The sequence below is a fragment of the Erinaceus europaeus genome, chromosome X, assembly GCF_950295315.1.
Source record: "Erinaceus europaeus chromosome X, mEriEur2.1, whole genome shotgun sequence".
In the NCBI taxonomy this organism is placed as follows: domain Eukaryota; kingdom Metazoa; phylum Chordata; class Mammalia; order Eulipotyphla; family Erinaceidae; genus Erinaceus; species Erinaceus europaeus.
Window position 1 is genome coordinate 105,696,890 of NC_080185.1, and position 20,620 is coordinate 105,717,509.

Genomic DNA, 20,620 nt, shown 5'->3' on the forward strand with positions numbered 1-20,620 from the left:
GCTAGAAAAGTGAGAGCTTTTCCTCTAAGATCAGGAACACCAACAAAGATGCTCACCCTCGCCACTTGTAGTTAATACACACTACAAGTCCTAGGTAGGGCAATTAGGCAAGAAAAAAAGACATCCATACTGGAAAGATTAGTAAAGCTGCCACTGTAGATGGCATAACATCATACACAGAAAATACTAAAGATATCACCAAAGCCATTATGGCTAATAAAGGCACAAATATCATTTCTGGTTTCTTTTTTTTTCTAATATTTATATATTTTCCCTTTTGTTGCCCTTTTTTGTAGTTATTATGGATGCCAATGGATAGGACAGAGAGAAATGGAGAGAGGAGGGGAAGACAGAGGGGGAGAGAAACAGACACCTGCAGACCTACTTCACCACCTGTGAAGCGACTCCCCTACAGGTGGGGAGCCGGGGGCTCAAACCGGATCCTTAGGCCGGCCCTTGTGCTTCGCGCCATGTGCGCTTAACCCACTGTGCTACCGCCCAACTCCCTCAGTTCTGCTTCTATGTACAAACAAAAAGCTTAAGGAGACAAAATCACATTTACAAATGAGTAAAAAAAAAAATCCTAGGAATACTTTTGGCAAAGGAAATTAAAGACCTATACACTGAAAACCAGAATCAATAGATTGTTTTTTAATCAAAGATGGTGCAATCCACCCCTCTGCCTTCTTCCCTTCTATAACTTCTTACAGTCCAAAAGTTCATTGTTTTATTTAGTTCATGTGTCTTGTATCAACATACCAGAAAATAATTTTCTCGTACATAACTTTCTTAGTAAAATTGAAATAATTTGCTTAGGTGCAGATAAAGCATAGGAATAAGAATTCTTGAGTTTCTGCTGCATAGGTGCAAAAGTTTAAGCAAGTAGAACTACTAGTGCCCTTTGAACTGAGGGAATGTAAGTCAGATCCAAAAAGGGTGGGGGCAAAGTCATGCTAAGACTGAAGAAAGAGCATTTACCTCAGTGCTGTGTTCCATACTGTGCTATGTCAGCATACAGTTTTGACTATCTTTCCTTGTTTTGAAACAAGTTTCAGTCTTTTGTTTTGAACTAGCCTCAGATAAGTCACTAAGGGTTTAGGCAATAATCCAAAAATGATTTCTGTATGTTTGTGGGAATCACCTTGGAGTAGAAATATGGAAGTGTTAGTAATCAAGAATTGCCACTAATGAACTTTAAAATTCCCTAACTTCTCACAGTACCCTGGTGGAGATGGCGGTGAATGCAGTAGCCAGGGGGTGTCCACGTTCCTAGTGTCCACAGTTGGAATTGAGCATTTTCTTGTTGGATAAGTGACTGTTTCAGCTTGGTGGGGGGGATGCTTGGGTTCATAGGTACAGTTGGCAGAGCCAGGGACATTTCTGGTTGCCTGTTACATTTTAGCTACACAATAGTGGATGCATCCATTAATATTTGTATCTTGCTAGGTTGATGTCTTAGAGCACCACACAGCTATTGTGGTGTAGCAAAAATAAACCAGACTCTCAAGTTCCATATTTCTCATTCGTGCTTCTGTTGATGGCCTAGACTTGTACTGCAGCTCATCTAACCTTGTCTCCAGAATGTGGGTAGGGTTCAAGTCTATTCATATATCACCCATCTTCCTTGCACTCACAGGTTACCGAGGCCATGTGCTTCTTCGGGCAGATAAGCATGAGACAAGTGCAAGTCCAAGGCTTGGGTAGTGCTATGTCCAGTAGAGCCCATACACTGCCATGAACACGACCCAGGCTCAAGCCCCTTGTCCTCAACTGCAAGGAGAAGCTTCGCAAGCAGTCAAGCAGTGTTGCAGGGAGCTAGCTCTCTCTCTCTCTCTCTCTCTCTCTCTCTCTCTCTCCCCCATATCAAAATAAATAAAACAAGCCAATTTTTCATTTTCACTAGACACATTCAAGAGACTTTGTAAAGAAGAACTTGGCTGACATTATCCGTAGGTTTATACTTTGTAAATGTGATCCTTGAAATAGTTGAGAGAGAGAAATGCCAATCACTTCATTGAACTGTACCTTAACACACTGCACAACAGATTCCCTAGAACTCCAGGTTGATGTAATTAAACTGTCAGAAATATTAACATCATGGCTGATGAGTGTTTCTGTTGGCTCTGATTTATTCTGTAAAGCATGCAATCACTAAAGTGGACTTGCTGCCATTAAAAAATGATTCCCGACTTGGCAAAAATTTGCATCAGTAAAGGAACAAAGAGATGTAACCGACTCTGTAGCTGTCAAGGTCTGATTGTTCCTGGCAGCATGTCATTCATTCCAACCTCAGCAGATAATGGTGGTTTAAACCCACAGGGAAACAGGAAGTGGAATTACTGCTTCTTCGTCTATTTTTAAAGGCATATGTAGTCTGTGTGTGCATACATACATATTTAACTCTTCCTTTTATGCCTTCTGACCTTCCTTCAGCACCCATTTCCTCTACTAAGTATCGCAAAAGAGAGTTCCTGTAGTGTATCACCAAGAGACTCACAGAATCAAAGGTGTTCTGTTCACCTCAAACTCTTTATCTTCCCCCACTCTTACAATACCCATCAGCCTAACATCCACCTAGGAAATAATCTCTGAGTGGTGCACACTGCCAATGATTCATTTAGCCTATGTCTTTTAAATTTTTCATATTTATTTATTCTTTTGGTTGCCCGTTTTTATTGCTGTAGTTATTGTTATTGATGTCATTGTTGTTGTTGGATAGGACAGAGAGAAACTGAGAGGGGAGGGGAAGATAGAGGAGGAAGAGAGAAGGACAGACACCTGCAGACCTACATCCGCTGGTCCTTGCGCTTTGCGTCACATGCGCTTAGCCCGCTGTGCTACTGCCCCCGCCCTACTCCCAGCCCATGGTTTTAAAATCAAGTTTAAGTGGTTTGATTTCAAACCAAGACTTCCGGAGAAGACACCATCCTTCTCCATCATTGTTCATGTATAATCTAGACTATACATCTTACTGCTCTGTTGTTCATTTTATACATGTAATAGCTATAAACCAGATTTTTTTTACGGACAAATGAGGTAAAACAAAGTTTTGTGGTTTTACAAAATTGATAGATCTTAAGCACTATTGCTAACTTATACTGACTCTGAACATGAATAAATAAAATGTTACTAATCTAAAAAATATCAAAATTTAGTAAGTTCAGGATTATGAGATAAAAGTCATAGTAGTGTAGACCAAAGGAAATGACAGTCATACTTAAGTCTTGAAAGCACTGCCCCCTCCCCCAGTCTTGGGAATGAACCTAAGATTGTCCTTATGTGTATTTATTAACTGCTGGCTTGAAGGAAAGTCTTCTTTGAGATGGAAGTGACAGCATGCTGAACAAATAGACCTTAGAAAGAAGTTATTTTCATTCTTGGAGACAATGTTATGAAAATGCTGTCTTAAAAGTCCTTTAAAGTTCACATTTATTTCATTTGCACATGTGGAAAACTAAAAAATGTCACACATATACAAACTACTGTATTTTGCTGTTGATTGTAAACCACTAATCCCCCCAATAAAGAAAAATAATATATTTTTTATTTTATTCTTTCCATTTTGCCTCCAGGGTTATTGCTGGGGCTCAGTGCCTGTACCGTGAATCCACTGCTCCTGGAGGCTATTTTTTTCCCTTTTCTTTCCCTTGTTGTTTTATCCTTGTTGTGGTTATTATTGTTGTTGCCGTTGATCTCATTGTTGTTGGATAGGACAGAGAGAAATGGAGAGAAGAGGGGAAGACAGAGGGGGAGAGAAAGATAGACACCAGTCAACGTCCATGTTCAGCGGGGAAGCAATTACAGAAGCCAGACCTTCCACCTTCTGCAACCCACAACGACCCTGGGTCCATGCTTCCAGAGGGATGGAGAATGGGAAAGCTATCAGGGGAGGGGGTGGGATATGGAGATTGGGTGGTGGGAATTGTGTGGAGTTGTACCCCTCCTACCCTATGGTTTTGTTAATTAATCCTTTGTTAAATAAAAAATTAAAAAATTACTTTTCATGAGGACAGAAACTTCTCTTATATAGTGTTATCTTCACTGAGGAGTATGACTTCTAAATAAGTACTTCTGGAGATAAAACAAATGCAGCAATAAAGTTTTGTCTTAAAAAAAAAAAGAAAAAAGAAAGATAGACACATGCAGACCCTCCTCACCGCTCGTGAAGCAACCCTTCCGCAGGTGGGAAGCCGGAGGCTTGAATCAGAATCCTTACACCGGTCCTTGGCCATGTGTGCTTAACCCACAAAACATTTTATTTGCACATAAAAAATTTCTCCCATACCGCAAATAATATTGTACTATCTTTAACAGGTGAATAAACTACAGACACTGGTCAACAAAATCTGCAAAGGTATTTCCATTCTTGCAGTGAGCCCATCTACCCACAAACTCTTCATTTAAAATCTTCTTTTCCTCACAGGCAGTGGGAAACCTGGTCAAGTACATGGGTTACCATGCAGCAAGAACCCGGTTCAAGCCCCTGGACCCCACTGCAGGGGCAGGGAAGCCTCATGCGCAGCAAAGCAGTGTTGCAGGCGTCCCCCTTCCCTCTCATTTTTTTTCTTTAAACACACACACATATATTCTCACCAGGGAGGAGGCTCAGTGGGCAGAGTGCCTGCCTTGCATGTGTGATGCCCTGAGTTCGATCCCTAGCATCATGTGAAAGCAACAAAGACAAAACAAGTCTGTGGATGATAGAACAGAACAGTGCTTTGTGTTCGCATGTTCTCTCTCCTTAAGAAAAAAGAAAATAATAATCATACATGTGCAAGGACCTGAGTTTGAACCCCTGGTCCCCATCTTCAGGGGGAAAGCTTTACAAGTGGTGAAGCAGTGGTGCAGGTGTCTCACTTTCTCCCTTCCTATCTCCCCCTACCCTCTGGATTTCTGGCTGTCTCTAGCCAGTAAGTAAAAATCATACACACACACACACACACACACACACACACACACACACACACACACACACACACACACACAGAGTTTTTTAAAGGTTAACTCTGCTGACCCCCTATCTAGGGGGAAGGTGGAAATGTACTCTCATGAAAACAGCCATCCTGTAAATCAACATTCCTTCAATAACATGATACTGAAGTTTGAAAAAAAAAATGGGGGGGGGGCAAGCCATGGTGCACCTGGATAAGGGCACACATTATAGTACATAAGGAACTGGGTTCCAGCCCCTGTCCGCATTTGCAGGAGGAAAACCTCACTAGTGGTAGAGCAGGACTACATGTGTGTCTCTGTCTCTCCCTCTCTATCTCCCTCTCCCATCTCAGTTTCTCTGTCTCAAATAAATAAAAATTTTATAAAATATTATTATTATTATTGCCTCCAGGGTTATTGCTGGGGATCAGTGCCTGCACTATGAATCCACTGCTCCTGGAGGCCATCTTTCTCATTTTGTTGCCCTTGTTGTTGTACTTGCTGTAGTTATTGTTATTGCTGTCATAGCTGTTGTTGGATAGGACAGAGAGAAATTGAGAGAGGAGGAGAAAAAGATAGACACCTGCAGATCTGCTTCACCGATTGCGAAGTGACCCCTTACAAGTGGAAAAGCTGGGGGCTTGAACTGGAATCCTTACTCTGGTCCTTGCACTTTGTGCCATGTGCGCTTAACCCACTGTGCTACCGCCCTGCACCCATAAAACTTTTTTTTTAATGAAGCTGTTAAAAAAAAAAAGGAAATCATTTTTTTAACATTTCCCCCTTTTAGACTCCCAAAACATTTTGATAAAATACATTCATGTTTAAAAGAGAGAGAAAAAAAAAAAGAACAGAACTCTCCAGAATACCCCTATCTACAGTCCTTATGTTGATATGTCATCAACTATATAACAGTCCTTGAGTTTCACGTTTTTTGGTTAAATGTCAGGGGAAAATAGCTCAGTGTCCACTCCTTACCTTCAGAATGTGAATGCTAAGTATCATTTTCTTTTATGGTGTTGAAGACATATACTATCAGCATGCAAAAATAACTTATTACAAAGAAAAGGATTTCAGGGCCCAGGCCATGGCACACCTATTTAAGCACATGGGTTACCATGCACAAAAACCCAGGTTCAAGCCTCTGGTGCACAAGTGGTGAAGCAAGTCTGCAGGTGTCTCTTTCTCTTCCCCTCCCCTTCCCCTCTCAGTTTCTATCAACTAAAACAAACTAATCACAGAAACAAAAACATTTCACATCTTGTATTTTGATGGGACATAAGAAACATATTGATGTTTCCTTAACTTCCTTAAATATACAGTTTCCTGCTATAAAAATAATGTTAATTCTTTTTTAACTTATTTTTAATCCATACAATGGAAATTATTCACAAGACTATAGGATAAGAGGGGTACTCAAGCCGGTGGGGTTTACAGTTAATATTTATAGACTTTCACCATATTTGGGAGCTACTCTCTTCCCTGATCCAACTTTCTAGTCCTTTTTCCCTATGACATCATCTCCCCAGACAATAACCTGGGTCCACTGCATATCAGATGTCAAGCTCAGGCAAAAACTAGTAACGTCATGGGCTCTCTGGAATATACCTAAAATAGACCTACTAGCTATCTCCAAAATGGAGACCCAAAATCTTCATCTGCAATATTCCAGCCTTTAGGTTCATGATTAGACAACAATTTGTTCTGCATTATACCTCAACTCTTTTTCAGCCACCAGGTTGCAGATGCTACCATAATGTTAATTCTTATATGGAGTTTGCCCTTTTAGATACTTCCCCTAAGCTTAAGGAGTTGCGCATATTTATAACCAAGTAAACAAAGGTTCATGGTGGATTTTCAATACAACCCTACACTGTTTCTCAGGTAGGTCTCATTTTCCCTTACGTGTCCTTTCATAGCCCTTATGTTTATTTTCCTTAAGGTGAGGAAGACCTTCTCAGCCCTCCCCAGGACACAAGCACAGGGTTAGAGGAAGTGATGGAGCAACTCAACAACTCCTTCCCCAGTTCCAGAGGTGAGCCCTGCCACCTACAAGTAACTTGGCCTCCCTGGAAGTAGGCCGCTCATGTCCACTCTCAATTAAGTATGATGATGTTTCATGTGTAGAGAGACATGTCGATTGGGGACCACTGTGAGATTCTTATTTTTAATGATGAGTTTCTGGCATCTGCAATATTCTCAATTGAAATACCTGTGTGAGCGAGATGTTTCTAGGAGTAAAAGTGTTGATTTATATTTATAAACGATTTTGGGGAGTCGGGCGGTAGCGCAGCGGGTTAAGCGCAGGTGGCGCTAAGCACAAGGACCAGCGAAAGGATCCCGGTTCGAGCCCCCGGCTCCCCACCTGCAGAGGAGTCGCTTCACAGGCGGTGAAGCAGGTCTGCAGGTGTCTATCTTTCTCTCCCCCTCTCTGTCTTCCCCTCCCCTCTCCATTTCTCTCTGTCCTACCCAACAACAATGACATCAATAATAACTACAACAATAAAAAAAAACAACAAGGGCAATAAAAGGAATAAATATATTTATAAACGATTTTACTGCTTGACACATTAGTGTGAGTTTTTTTTTTTAAATAAGGGAAACTATGATGATTTTTCAGACAAGAAAGTTATGTCCTTATGAGCCTTTGCTAGGGATAGAGAGGAGATGCAGAGCAGGGCTAGTGACGAGGGGAACAGGCCTATCATATAAATACAGGCATAATTAAATCTTTATGTGCTAGCTTGGTTGTTTTTTGGTTTTTGTGTTTTTTCACTTCCATAGATGGAATACCACCTTGGCAAAGAAAGGCATAATGCCTTTAATTCCTTTGTCCCGGTCTCTCTGACCTTACGTATTTTGCCCTCATACAAAAACATTATTGTAATACTTAACTGGCAGGGAGCTGCCATGATCAGGTTCAAAAGCAGTACTGTACCCCTACTAAGCCCCCCCCCCCCCCGCCAGCCAATATGAACTCCCTTGCTTTAGGCCAGGAGGTATTTTGCTGTTGCTGTTGGTTTCTTGGAGTATTTATTTTGGTTTTATTGCCCTGACATAAAACAGTCACTGACCTCCCTCCCCTTTAGTGATAAAACAATGCAGCAGTCACCTGTGGTCAAATAGAGGGAAAGCACAAGGCTGTGTGGCCAGTGATTGGCGCAGCTAATAGGCAGCCCACGAGGGAAGGGCAGCAAAAAATCTGGACTATTTGTTCCTCTCCATAAGGGCAATGAGGAGGGTGTTTGAATCGTGTGTTTTTCCTATCTTTTTGTTCAGTGTCAGTTAACAATGGCCATTTCCTAGCTATTTGATATACAAGTGAATGTTGTGCATTAAAAGCAGTAATGTTCTGATAGAGCGTTGCTAAGGAACTGTCAGGGGAAGCCAATTTTAAATGTCTGCACCAGCCATCTAGCCACTGCTGAAGGCCTCGGATGTGTTGATTTTAACAGATAAAAATCTTTTCTGTCCGTCCACCCACCCTCAGGCACCCCATCCCCATCCTGACTACACTAGCCACATACAGTCTCCTCTCCCTAGATGCCACAATTCACAGTGAGAAGACCACACACAGGTTTAGGGTAAATCCAGTGCTTGCACCTTATCTTACTGGCATTTAAAGCACCTACTGTGTACTAGTGGAGGTGTCAGAGGTGCAAAGTACTGTCACATTCCTAACCTTCAGGGTGCCTGTGGGCGGTCAGAGATGCAGCCTTCTGAAGAGGTCCAAGGGGACCGGCCAGTGGCACAGCTGGTTAAGCTCACATGTTACCATGCATAAGGACTCGGGTTCAAGCCCCCACTCCCCACCTGTAGGGAGGATGCTTCATGAACAGTGAAGTAGATCTGCAGGTGTCTACATATCTCTCTGACCTATCAAGTAAAATAAAGGCAAATATGGCCTCTAGGAGTGGTGAATTCAAAGTGCCAACACCTAACCCCAGTAATAACCCTGGTGGCAAGAAAAAGAAAAAAGAGGAGCAGATCATGGTATCATTATTACTCTAATGGAGACGTCTACAGCATGAAGAAATCCCAGAACCCCCCTTTTAAACAAATGGGAAGTGGGAGTATGGGTAATTATCAAGCACAGCAAGTGTCTTGTTCACAATCACACAGCCCCTAGCGGGGGGCACAGGCATTCCCTGGAAGGTCATAGAACCCAACCAAGTCTTGTCCCAGCCCACTGAACTGAAAGCTTGTTTACTTGCCCTGTGGTTGCTAGTGGTGCCCTGGGCAGGTCATGCACATCTGAACAACTAGGGTGGAGCAGAGAAAAGGCTACAGCAGGGCTCTTGACTCTACTGCCACGCTAAGGGCCTTGCCTCCCTACACTTCACTTTTGTGCTGGGTCTCTAGGTTCCCTTGATGATCTTTAAGGTGGACTCTTCTGCACATGCTCCCTGCATCCCCCCTTTTAGTGTCCTTGAAATGAGAAACCACACAAGTATGGAAGAAGCTGCCTGCAAGACTAGAAATCTACCGCTGTCTCTGATAAGGGTCTGTGGCAGCTAGCATTTCTGATGTTCTAGTTACTTGCAGACTATTTGCTCAGATGGAAACTTGTGACATTCTACTCGGGAGGCCTGGATCGTGTTTACTAAATTAGTGCTTATGGAAGCATATCGTCCCCTAAGTGCTAATTTGAGTTCTCAAATTCGAAGAAGCTTTGTCTGATACCTATTCCATTAACTAAGTTCCTACTTTACAGCACCCTAGTGGCCTGAGAGAATTCATTCATTTTCCTGAAGAAAACATAATCAAATAAACAACTAAAGAATATACAAAAAGAGAACAGATAAGATGTTAGAAGATTTTTCCTCTTCTTCTAATGTTATAACCTTGGTGTATTTCTTGATCTTTTTCTGTTCCTTTTTTTTCTGTGCTACTTCCTGGCAAATTATGGTCTTATTATAGCTTTTTTTTTATATCTGCATCGAATTCCAGTATGTGTGGGATTTTTCTCACACCACTAAGCAATTGCCAGAGACCAGCTGGGAATCCCGCACATTCAACTCAGCTGTCACTACCTGCTCCAGGGATGGTGCAGGCGAAGGGCTCTGTCCCACAAGATCCCTAGACCCCCGTCAACACCACCCCTGCAGACCCCCAGTCCTAAGTTGGGGTTGTTGCTTTTTCTTCTGACTGACTGGCTAGAGCCCAGAGGTTCCCACAACCCCCTTCTTGGACTGGATTAATTTTCTAGAGCACCTCCTACACCTCTTGAACACTTTACTGACTAGCTCAAGAGGATGTAACTCAGGAACAGCCAAATGTAAGAGATATCCCTGGCAGGAAATAGGAAAAAACGGTAAAATTTTTCTGGAATGTCATTTTCCTCTCCCCAAATAAGTCCACCAACCTATTAGAAGCTCTCTGAACCCCAAGGGAGACTCCCCATGGTAGATATGGCCCTTGGTGATTAAACTGAGGTCCAGTCTCTCTCCCCTCCCAGAGAACCCATTCTAATCTCAAGGTTAATTCCCTGGCCAATCAACACCCAAAACTACCTCATCAACCTAACAAAAGACACCTTGCGGGCCTCTCTGGAAACCCCAGGGGTTTTAGAAGATCTGTGCCAGAAATGCGGATGGAAACCAAGTATGCTTCATATTATAAACTACAGCATCACATCTTTTTCTCTTCAAATCCAAATGAGTAAGAAGTTTTATCAGTACAAAACTGTTAATGCACTCTAAAGCATGAGTTGTCAGGGCTTTCCTTTGGAATTAAAAGCACTTTTTAAAGAATGGAGGACATATACATACAGTTCACATTTTAGTTCTATACAGGACCTTATCAGTCAGGCATTAAGCAGAAAGTCTTAATGGTTCAGAATTAACATTTCTTCCAAAGCCAAGACCTTGAAAGATCATTTGAAGGTGCTGGTTGGTGCACTTAGTTGAGCCCACATGTTACCATGTGCAAGGATCCAGGTTCAAGCCCCCAATCCCCATCTTCAGGGGGAATTTTCAGGAGTGATGAAGCAGTGCTGTAGGTGTCTCTCATACTCTCTCTGTTCTCCCCTTCCACTGTTAATTTCTCTCTGTCCCATCAAATATAAGAAAAATAATAAAAACAAAAAAAGATCATTTTTTGCATCTTTGACAGTGGCTTTTGACCCTTTGGCCAACTATCTCAATAAAAAAAATTACATGTCAAATTGAAGCTAGAAAATAAATCATTTGTTTACACACATACCCAGGTTTAGACACACCGTAAAGATAAACCACACATATAGGTATGTAATCATATGAACATACAGATATATGGAGCAGTTATTTCCTGTGCTATATGTAATTCACACAAATTTAGTTTCATTTGTCTACAAATAAGCTATTGGTTGTGACCCACAAAATTGGCTTACTGATTAGCTGATTTCAGAAAGGCCAATGTAGTCCATCTGTTTTTCTTGCCCAAGTGAATATTTAATAGTTTTAAAAAATTAGGTTTCACCATGAAAGCTTCATTTTCAGTGGAGAGAGAGAGAACCCACAGCACTGAAGCTTCCTTCAACATGGTGGGGGTTGGGTTTGACCCAGGGTAATGCACATGATAAGGCAGAGTGAACACCCAAGTGAACAATTGCACCAGCTCTCACCGTGGAAATTTCTGCCAAGACCTCAACAATGTTTAGAGGACATTGCACTTATAAGCTAGTCTACCATCCTTGTCCCCATTGTTATGTACGAAAAATGAAGTTCACAATTGCTACAACTGTTTGGGACAGCTGTTTGAGTAACTCCAAACATGTCAGAGCCAGAGGTCTGACATTTAGAGGAAATGTGCTATTAAATGCCACCTCCTGGTTTACTTAACCCTAGCTAGATAATTGCCCACAGAGGAAAAAAATACGCTTTTGGGGGGCTGGGCAGTGGCATATCTAGTGGTACAATGTATAAGGACCCAAGTTCAAGCCCCCAGTTCCCACCTACAGCAGGGAGGGAAGTGTCACAGGCAATGAGGCAGTGCTATGGGTCTCTGTTTCTCTCTCAATTTCTCTCTGTATTTATCTAGAATAAATATTTAAAAATACATTTTGTAAATATATAAATGGGGGAGTTATTTTGTGTACTTTAAAATATCCAACTTTGGGGGTGCCTTTGTCACCGTTTTGACTTAGACCTCAAGTCTTGGGGGATGAACTAATCTTGACATTTCATTTTCATTAAAAGTACCTGGAAGCTTTAAGAAGTTGTGCACCTTGTTTATGGCCATTCAGGAAGTTAAATTAGGCTTCTGATCTTATCTCTATCTTCTTTCAAATTCAAGTTAATAAAAGTCTTTCATGCTTCTCCAATTCTTGGTAAAGCAGTGGCCAATACTCTCCTGCATAATAGGCGATATAAAATGGCGGGTGTGAGCATGTGCACATTACTCTTTGTGATGGTATCTTTCCGGACTAATCTCAAAGTATAGTTAGTTGCTCACAAGCACATGAGAGCTTTTGAGTGCCTCAGCGTTTATTAGACACCAAAGTTTGCCAGTTTTTTATCAGACTTATTGACCTATAATTTATCCCTATCTTTAATATAGCCAGAAATTACACTCCACTGTAATAAAAACCATCATTTTGACACTTTCTAAATCTCCACTATTCCTTAGGAACACTAAGTAGGTAGAACACACACTACACAACTTAAAAATAAGCTCTCTGAGAGATTTGTCCAGACAGCCCTGACCATTTAGCAGCCTAGCAAAGGTACTTTTGCATGCCTGTGCATTACAGAAAGAAATGCTTCCCTAGTGAGTGATCTGGCAGTGGGCTCTCTAGCAGTGAGCTGCCACTGCGTATGTAGATTCATGAATAGTAGGATCTAAAATAAGCTCTTATGCAGAAAGACAATTCAGGAAGCAGTTATCAGTACTACACCAGTTATTTCTTTGGCCTGTAAGAGCTCTTACCTGTTGACCTATGCCAGTTTGTTTGCTTTTTTTGTTCCCAACAGCCCACACCATCTTTTCCCTTTTCTACTACCTTCCCTCACAAATAAGGCCACTCTTGGGGCCAAGAGAAGGCTCACCCAGTGGAGTATGCACTTTGACAGCTGTGATGCCTGTGGTTGGTTCCAGCCTTGACACTGCAAGGGAACACCATGGACAGCACTGGAGGAGTGCCAGTGGGCTCTCTTAAATAAGATGAAAACGTTGGCTCAGGTGCATGCACAAGCCCCGAGGGCTTCCCTAGAAAACATTAATGATACTTAAATGACCAATCCCACAATTTTATAAAGTATGCCATTTTTTAGAAGAGAATACTTGCCTTTTTTTTTTAATGTAAAAGCAACAGAAAGAGCAAGGTCAAACAAAGATCATTCGCCCCTCCCCATCTTTCAGATACATTATATTATATTTCTCCTCTACTTCTGTTAAAAATTTGAGCAGTTATTCCTTTATACCTGTGACCAGCAAACTACAGTTCACCAGCCAAATCTAGCCCACTACCTGTTTTTATAAAGTTTTATTGCAACAGCCATGCCCATGCATTAACATATTCTCTATAATTGCTGTCTCGCTGTAAGCATAGACTGAGAAGTCACAGGGTCTGTATGACCTGCAAAACCCAAAAGCTTTACTACGTGGCCCCTTAGAAAAAAAAATTGCCCTTTTATTACTTTGGTATCCTTTTTTGGGTTCATTCATTACATATACACAGCCAAACACCTTCATTGCTGATTAACTTTCAACCCAACAAAACTGCTTTTGAATTAATTTGTACATTTAGGTCCTTGTTTGCCAAAAATCCTGCATGTTTCAATACAGACAGTCATTTCAATCTTCTTCTATTCCTTGTAATGAAATAGAATTTTTTTTTAAAAATGAAGTCTTCCTGAATTTAAAAATAGTGAACTGAGATAAGAAGCTAAAGGTCGGGCTAGGAAGACAGCAGAATGGTTCTGCAACAGACTTTTATGTCTGAGCCTCCAAGCCCAGAGGTTCAATCCCCAGCATCACCATAAGTCAGAGCTGAGCAATGTTCTGGTATCTCTGTGTGTGTGTGTCTCATTAAAATAAATTTTAAAAAACAGCAGCATTTAAAGGTCCGCAGAAAAAGTGATTGTCTTGCTGTTCTGACTCTGAAATAATGTATCACAAGCAGTGGTCTCCTGCTTCTGCAGTCTGATGCAACTTGACTTCCCTAGACCAGGCCAAGCTCTCCTTTTAGACTCCAGGCTACCCCGGCACATTTCTTTTCTCTTGAGTCACTTCCTGAAAACATACCACACATTGCCAGATGGAACCCTAAGTGAAGGAAGGGCTCAGGGAGCTCATTTCCAAAGAGTGGATTTAGAAAATACAACTCTTGTCTAGTGTTTGTACTGATTTGTTAAGTCACAGCTCATTAGCCTCTATTTTGTATAGTGTGCAAGGGTTCCTAGCACTGTAGAACAACACATTGCTGAATTTTTCTTAAACAGAAATAAAATTTTCCTTTTGCACTGCACTAATAATAACATTGGCACCCAAGGGATGATTCTGAAAGAGACTGGATTAATAATGGCCTTGGGAAAGCTACCGTACACAGAAGAAGAATTTTTTTTTTTTTGCCTCCGGGGTTATTGCTGGGGCTTGGTACCTTTAACATGAATCCACTGCTCCTGGAGGCTATTTTTCCCCTTTTTTTGCCTTTGTTGTTTTATCATTATTGTGGCTATCATTATTATTGTTATTGATGTCGCTGTTGGATAGGACAGAGAAATGGAGAGAGGAGGGAAACACGAAGAGGGAGAGGGAGAGGAAGAGAGAGAGAGGGAGAGAGGGAGAGAGGGAGAGAGAGAGAGAGACCTGCAGACCTGCTTCACCGCTTGTGATGCAAACCGCCCCCCTCCCCGCACATGGGGAACCAGGCCTCGAACCGGGATCCTTACGCCAGTCCTTGTGCTTTGTGCCGTGTGCACTTAAACCGGTGCTACAGCCCAACCCCCACAAAATACAATTTTTAAATGACCCGTTGATACTGAGCCGTTTAACTTGGCATAGTTTATATAAAGATATGCAACCCTCATCATAGGACTCATTACATCCCAACAGAATCATTACACTTTCCCCCCAAATCACTGTATTAGGGAGTGAATGGTTTGCAGTAGAGTTGCTGACACACGAGTACAATTTCTCATCTCCCCAAGGTAGGTATCTTCAGAACACTGCCACCTCCAGCCCCCAATCTGGGTCCTTTTCCACCATCATACCCCAAGGCCCCTTCTACCAAAGTTCTCAAGATGTTTTTTTAAACTTTTATTGGATACAGAAATAGAGGGGGGAGGAGGAGGAGCTAGGGAGACAGACAGACACCTGCAGCCCTGCTTCACCATTTGTGAAGCTTTCCCCCTGCAGGTGGGGATCAGAGGCTTGAACCTGGGTCCTTGCAAACTGTAATGCATGCGCTTAACCAGGTGCACCCCTGCCTGGCCCCATAAGATGTTTAAATATATTCAAGATACTAGCTAGAACAGGTTACCAGCCAAGCTGAAGAGTAGCAGGCAAGGTCAAGTCATCTAAAATTTGGCCATGACCTAGTGGCTACATTACTAATTCAGTTCAGTCAGCACTTGGCAAACACCCTTAGTATCAAGGGACTTAACAAAGTAACAGAGAGAAGTGGGCAAGCAGTATGGCGTACTAACTTCAAGGAGCTCAGTCTTGTAGCAGAAAAGGAAATAATTCTACTACCTTATTGTATATATAATTTTTGAGAAAGTCGACCTTGCTAAAAGAGTCAGAAGGAACGAGGAACTCACACTGAACTCAACTGAAGACATTAAGGATCTGATTACCCCCATCCCCTTCCCTTACTCCAGTTGTGTGTGTGGGACTTAGTCACTATTAACACCCACAAATAGGGATTCCACATGAACACTTGTGTCTTGTCTTTGACTGAAGGAAATTTAGAAAGGGGGAATGAGAAAGGGAGTAAGGAAGGAGGGAGTGGAAGGATCATACTTAGAAAAGCTCAAAATGTGTACTGGAAGTTTGGGGCCCTGAACTTGAGTCTTAAGAGATTTATTCTGGATTCCACTCTTGTTCATTCCAGATGAGTAGTTCTTAACTGTTTTGGGGAGCTCCAGTCTTCTTGGGGCTTGGTGGGTCAGGGAAGAGCGAGAGATACTAAGGAGAATCTTTCACAGATCTGCTTTTACCTGTACTCAATGCCAAGATTTCATATCAAATTGTTTTATATGGAAGGAAGAGTTCATCTGATAAGAGTGTACATTTTGCCACGCACAACAACCCAGGTTTGAGCCCCTGGCCACCACATGACAGCACCATAGAGGAAAAGTTTCACAAAAAGTGGAATAGTACTGTGATATCTCTCCCCTCTCTCTCTCTCTCTCTCTCTCTCTCTCTCTCTCTCTCTCTCTCTCACCTTCTATCTGGTGAGGGGGTGGATTTCTCATCAAAGTCCTGGCAGAAAGGAAAAAAACTGAAGGAGAATTCCATTGCTTAAGCTAAGAGTTTGGAAACCCTGGTGGTAAAAGGGAGTTGGATGCCAAGGTATAGTCAGTGGTCCCTATTTTCTGTCCAATTATAAATATTATAGGGAACTTTCTCATCAGAACCTGCTTTACAAAAATGAATACATACATACAGGTAAAAAAAATTCTATAGCCAGACAAGGCCAGCTGGTTGTTAGCTACTGACTGTCAAGACTCCTGCTACCTTGGTGAATTATGACAAGTGGAAGGTGCATCCTGGGATTGACTCTATGTCTTGCCCATTACTGAGACTATCTCCTCTCCCTCCCATCCCTTTTCCATCTCTTGAAATAACCTCCTGATCCCATCATGCCCAACATCAGCCAGAGAACAAACCCTGCCTCAGAGAATGGGTTCTAGCCTCTGTGCAGCACTCTGCCTTGTACTTGGGGGTGCAGACTTTAAGCAGACAAAGTCAGCTACTGTGGATTTTTCAGTGTGTTGACAAGAGAGAGAAGATTCTGAAATCTGGGGGCATTCAACTTGAGGTTCTGTCATGCTGGAAGTAAATGCTCAATCTGGCAGATGTCTATGCTGTACCAGCTTTCATCCAGTTTGAACATGTGAACTCTATGGATTCTGTAAGTGATGTCTCTGGGATCATGTTATCTGTTTACCTTGATTTTAAATGTATGTAAAGGTTATTTGACTGGATGTGTCTTTTGGGGTTTTTTTTTGTTTGTTTTTTTTTCCAGAAGGGAATAAATGAATTGTCATCTCAACATTTATTTGGTAAAAGAAGCAAATTGGTATGAAACTGTATATTTATGCATGGTATTTGTTGCCTTTCTGATTATCTCTACCTCTTCCCCTCTCTATTATTAAAGGAAGAAATCCCCCTGGAAAGCCAATGAGAGAGGTTAGTGAGACTCAGGCTCACAGCCATGGCTTCTGTCTGTCTCATCCTGCTTTCTATGTTTGGTGTTTGTGTAAGAGCAATATGTGTGCACGCACATGTATGTACTACACGTCATCACATAAGGACAGTAGTCACCTCTCCACATGTAGCTCATGAGGAATATTCTTCACATGTTCATTCTCATTGTCAACACCATGAAGACAGGACCAGGGGTTGGGGAAGCAGGATTTTCTTTAAGATGGCAACCCTTAGTTTTCCCTAGTTTGGAGTACTGTAGTGTATCACTGGTTGCCACTTGCAATACAAACAAAATCTCCAAAATAAATCTAGCCCTGAGCATAACTGATGAGTCATGAAGTTTCCCTATACTTCCAGGACTCTAGCTTTTTCAGTGCCCTTGGTTCCCCCCCCCCCGGGGTAACAATTTTGGTTTGGTTTTATTTTTTTTTCTTAATTCCTACACTCTTCCCCCTTCAGCTAATCTTTTTTTTTTTTGAGCACTTAATTGTGTGCCACACTGATCTAAGCACTTGCCATGCTTTTCATTTAATCCTCCTGACAAAGTGCTAAGGTGTGTTCTCTTACTAACCTCATTTTACAGATAAGAAACCTGAATCAATGAGCAGGTAAGCAGTGCATCCAAGGTGACAGAACCGGGTACTCTAGGTCCAAAGCCACGCTCCCACGCTCGTAATCCTTATGTTTCACTGCCACTTTGTAAAATGTCATCTCACCTTGCTCCCTTCAAAGGGTGTTGAGTTTGTTTATTTGCCATTTGCAGCCAGATAGAACCAGCACCAATTAGGGATTAAAAAATGAATGTTGGTGTGCTTTGAGTTTTTTTTTTAATGCCTTTTTGTAAGTTAAAAAATAAAAGTGGAGGTAGATGCTAGGGCCCAGCATTGTCACTGAATGTGGTTTAGGGTTTTACAGTGAAAACCACTTCATAATCCTGTTCCACCAGAAAAGTTATCTTACACTTGGATTACTTTTTCAAGGGATTATTAGACAACAGCATGTTACATAATCACCCAATGAAATCAGATTGTTTGAGTGTGAAGGACAGGAAAAGGAGAGCTCTTCTGCGGATAGCAGTGGCACACACTATTCTAGGAGATAGGTTGCAGGCACAGAGAGTAATTGTAGGAGAAAGTTCTGGATCCTCTGTGGCCGGATAGACAGGAGTAGCCACTGAATTCACTTAAGCAGTGAGAGTCATACTGTAAATATCATAGCAGCATATCATGCAAGTTTGGCAAATGCAGTGATCCGCCAATGTGTTTACATCAAGTTCCATTACAAGACTTGGAGCACAGGGGTCCCAGGGAGGGAGTGGTATGGCTGGGAGGAGAAACTGAGGAAACCTGAACGGTGAAGCATTGAATGCTCCTGATGGTTTACCTGGCTCATATACTTCTTATGTGGGACTTCCTGGGTACAGTCTTATGGTAAGTGCCCCTTAAAATTTATTCTCACTTGTAAAAGGCTACCGTAATTTTGACCATCTTGAACACGCTTTACTCCTGAACACATTTCAGAAAGGCCAACACATATAACTGAAGCCATGTAGACATTTGCAAAGTTTGCTACCGGGGGTGCATTACAATCAGATAATTTCTAGAAAACCAAGGAATGACAACAATTATGAGTCTAATGCCATGAAAATGCCCTCAAATGTGCAGTAGACTAGATCTTTTTTACAGATTGGATTATAGCGATAAAAGGGCAGTAAGTCTCACTGCAGTATTCTGGCTTTGCTTTTGGCCAATTGAATGCGAACCATTTATTTGGGAATTGTTATTTTTGAAAAAAATAGAGTGCCAGATTGCTATTGAGGTCTTGGATCACTGCCAGAAAGTCTCAGTTCCAATCACTGTGGAAAACAACTCCCTCGGGCAGTGGTGGCGTGAGACTAAATGTGTTGCAGTTAGCGCCAACTTGGAAAAGCATTACAAGTGCAGTAATGTTCAACGCACAGTGCCTTTATGTTCAACAATCCTTAAGAATAGATTAAATTAATACTTTCTCTAGATGTATTTTTTTTCTGTCAACTTTTGCCTGAAGCTGATTGCAATTGCCTGAATCCTGCCTGTTTCTTCATTCCCTCTCATACTCCTAAGTAGGAGATTTTATTTTACTTTGGGAAAACGTCAGGTAGAATGAATGGCTTCACTAATGCTCTGGCCTTACACACACAGATAATAGAAACAGGATTCGAGTCTATTTTCCTGTATCCGTGTCACAGTGTAGGCTTATGGATTAAGATTTGATTCTTTGTGGCAGCATTTTATAAAATATATGTGTGTGTGTGTGTGTGTGTATATATATATATATATATATATATATATATATATATATATATATATATCCTTCACCGTAATATAAACCTCTGCAAAAAATACTAGAATTACTATTTAGCTGAAATAGGTATTTTATAAATGAAGCAGCTGAAAATGTAATACAGACAACCACAGCAGGAGGGAGCGCTCAGCAGTATTTGTTAGGGACTGCCATGTGGTCATTTGTAAACATTTAACTACAGCTTAGAGAAGTTTGTTTCTGAGAGTAGTTGTGGGAGGTTAGAATAACAAACCTCTGTTTTACCTGGTAGTATTTTACATAGCAAATATCCCTAGGATGTCTGCCTCTAGAGAGACTCAAGAATTCTCCTTCTAAGCATACTAAGTACTATTTCAAGGAGCAGAAGTACCACCTGGCTATATGACCTATAGATGCATTTACTTGTCTTTACTACCAGAACTGCAGTCCCTATTCCCTTGCACACCATCTAAAAAAACAAGCACTTTGGATTGTTACCAACAACTCAGTGAGAACAAATGAGTCCTTCCCCCTTTTGTCTGTGTAATACATTTTCTAGTTACCAGGTAGACTATACTACAGCTAGATGTGGGTAAGAAGGGATCATTGGAATTCTATCCAGGTATTAGGTTTCAGAGTCTTGGGCTCTCATTGTACTGACCTCATTCAATAGCTGTTAAGGTTACAAGCAACTGAAATTTTGTAGTAAGTTCACCCATTTTTTAATATGCATGAATAATTATATAAACTCCCCAGGGTTGCTGGGCAGTAAAAATAAATACAAGGGAAGCTCTCTAGCCTGGTAGCATGAGTTGTAGGTCAGTGTCTTAGGTACAGCTTGGGGCCTGACATGTCTTCCTGTGCTTTTATGGTTCAGGAAAGCCAGAAGCTTTCACTGAGAGCTGCCAAACTACTTGCCCACTCTATGAGTAATACATACACTTTGCTCAAAGTTTATATATTTGCACTCTCAATAATTGAATCCAAGGTGATTTTTTTTAAACCAGAGTTCACATTGAAACTAAACTGATAA

At 41.5% G+C, this 20,620-nt stretch overlaps 1 protein-coding gene across 10 annotated transcripts in view; it reads left to right on the top strand.

The window, feature by feature from the left end:
• DMD (dystrophin) overlaps nt 1-20,620 on the top strand; it is a 2,449,111-nt gene that overhangs the window by 2,424,515 nt on the left and 3,976 nt on the right. For 7 of the 10 annotated variants that reach the window (XM_060182732.1, XM_060182738.1, XM_060182734.1 and 4 more), the window contains one exon: nt 6,875-6,967. The exons of 1 other annotated variant lie outside the window; for it this stretch is intronic. In XM_060182732.1, the coding sequence (XP_060038715.1) occupies nt 6,875-6,967 (93 nt within the window). Of the gene's footprint in view, nt 1-6,874; nt 6,968-17,236; nt 17,269-20,620 lie in introns of all 10 variants that reach the window. 2 more of the 10 variants (XM_060182733.1, XM_016186295.2) reach the window with 1 other exon arrangement.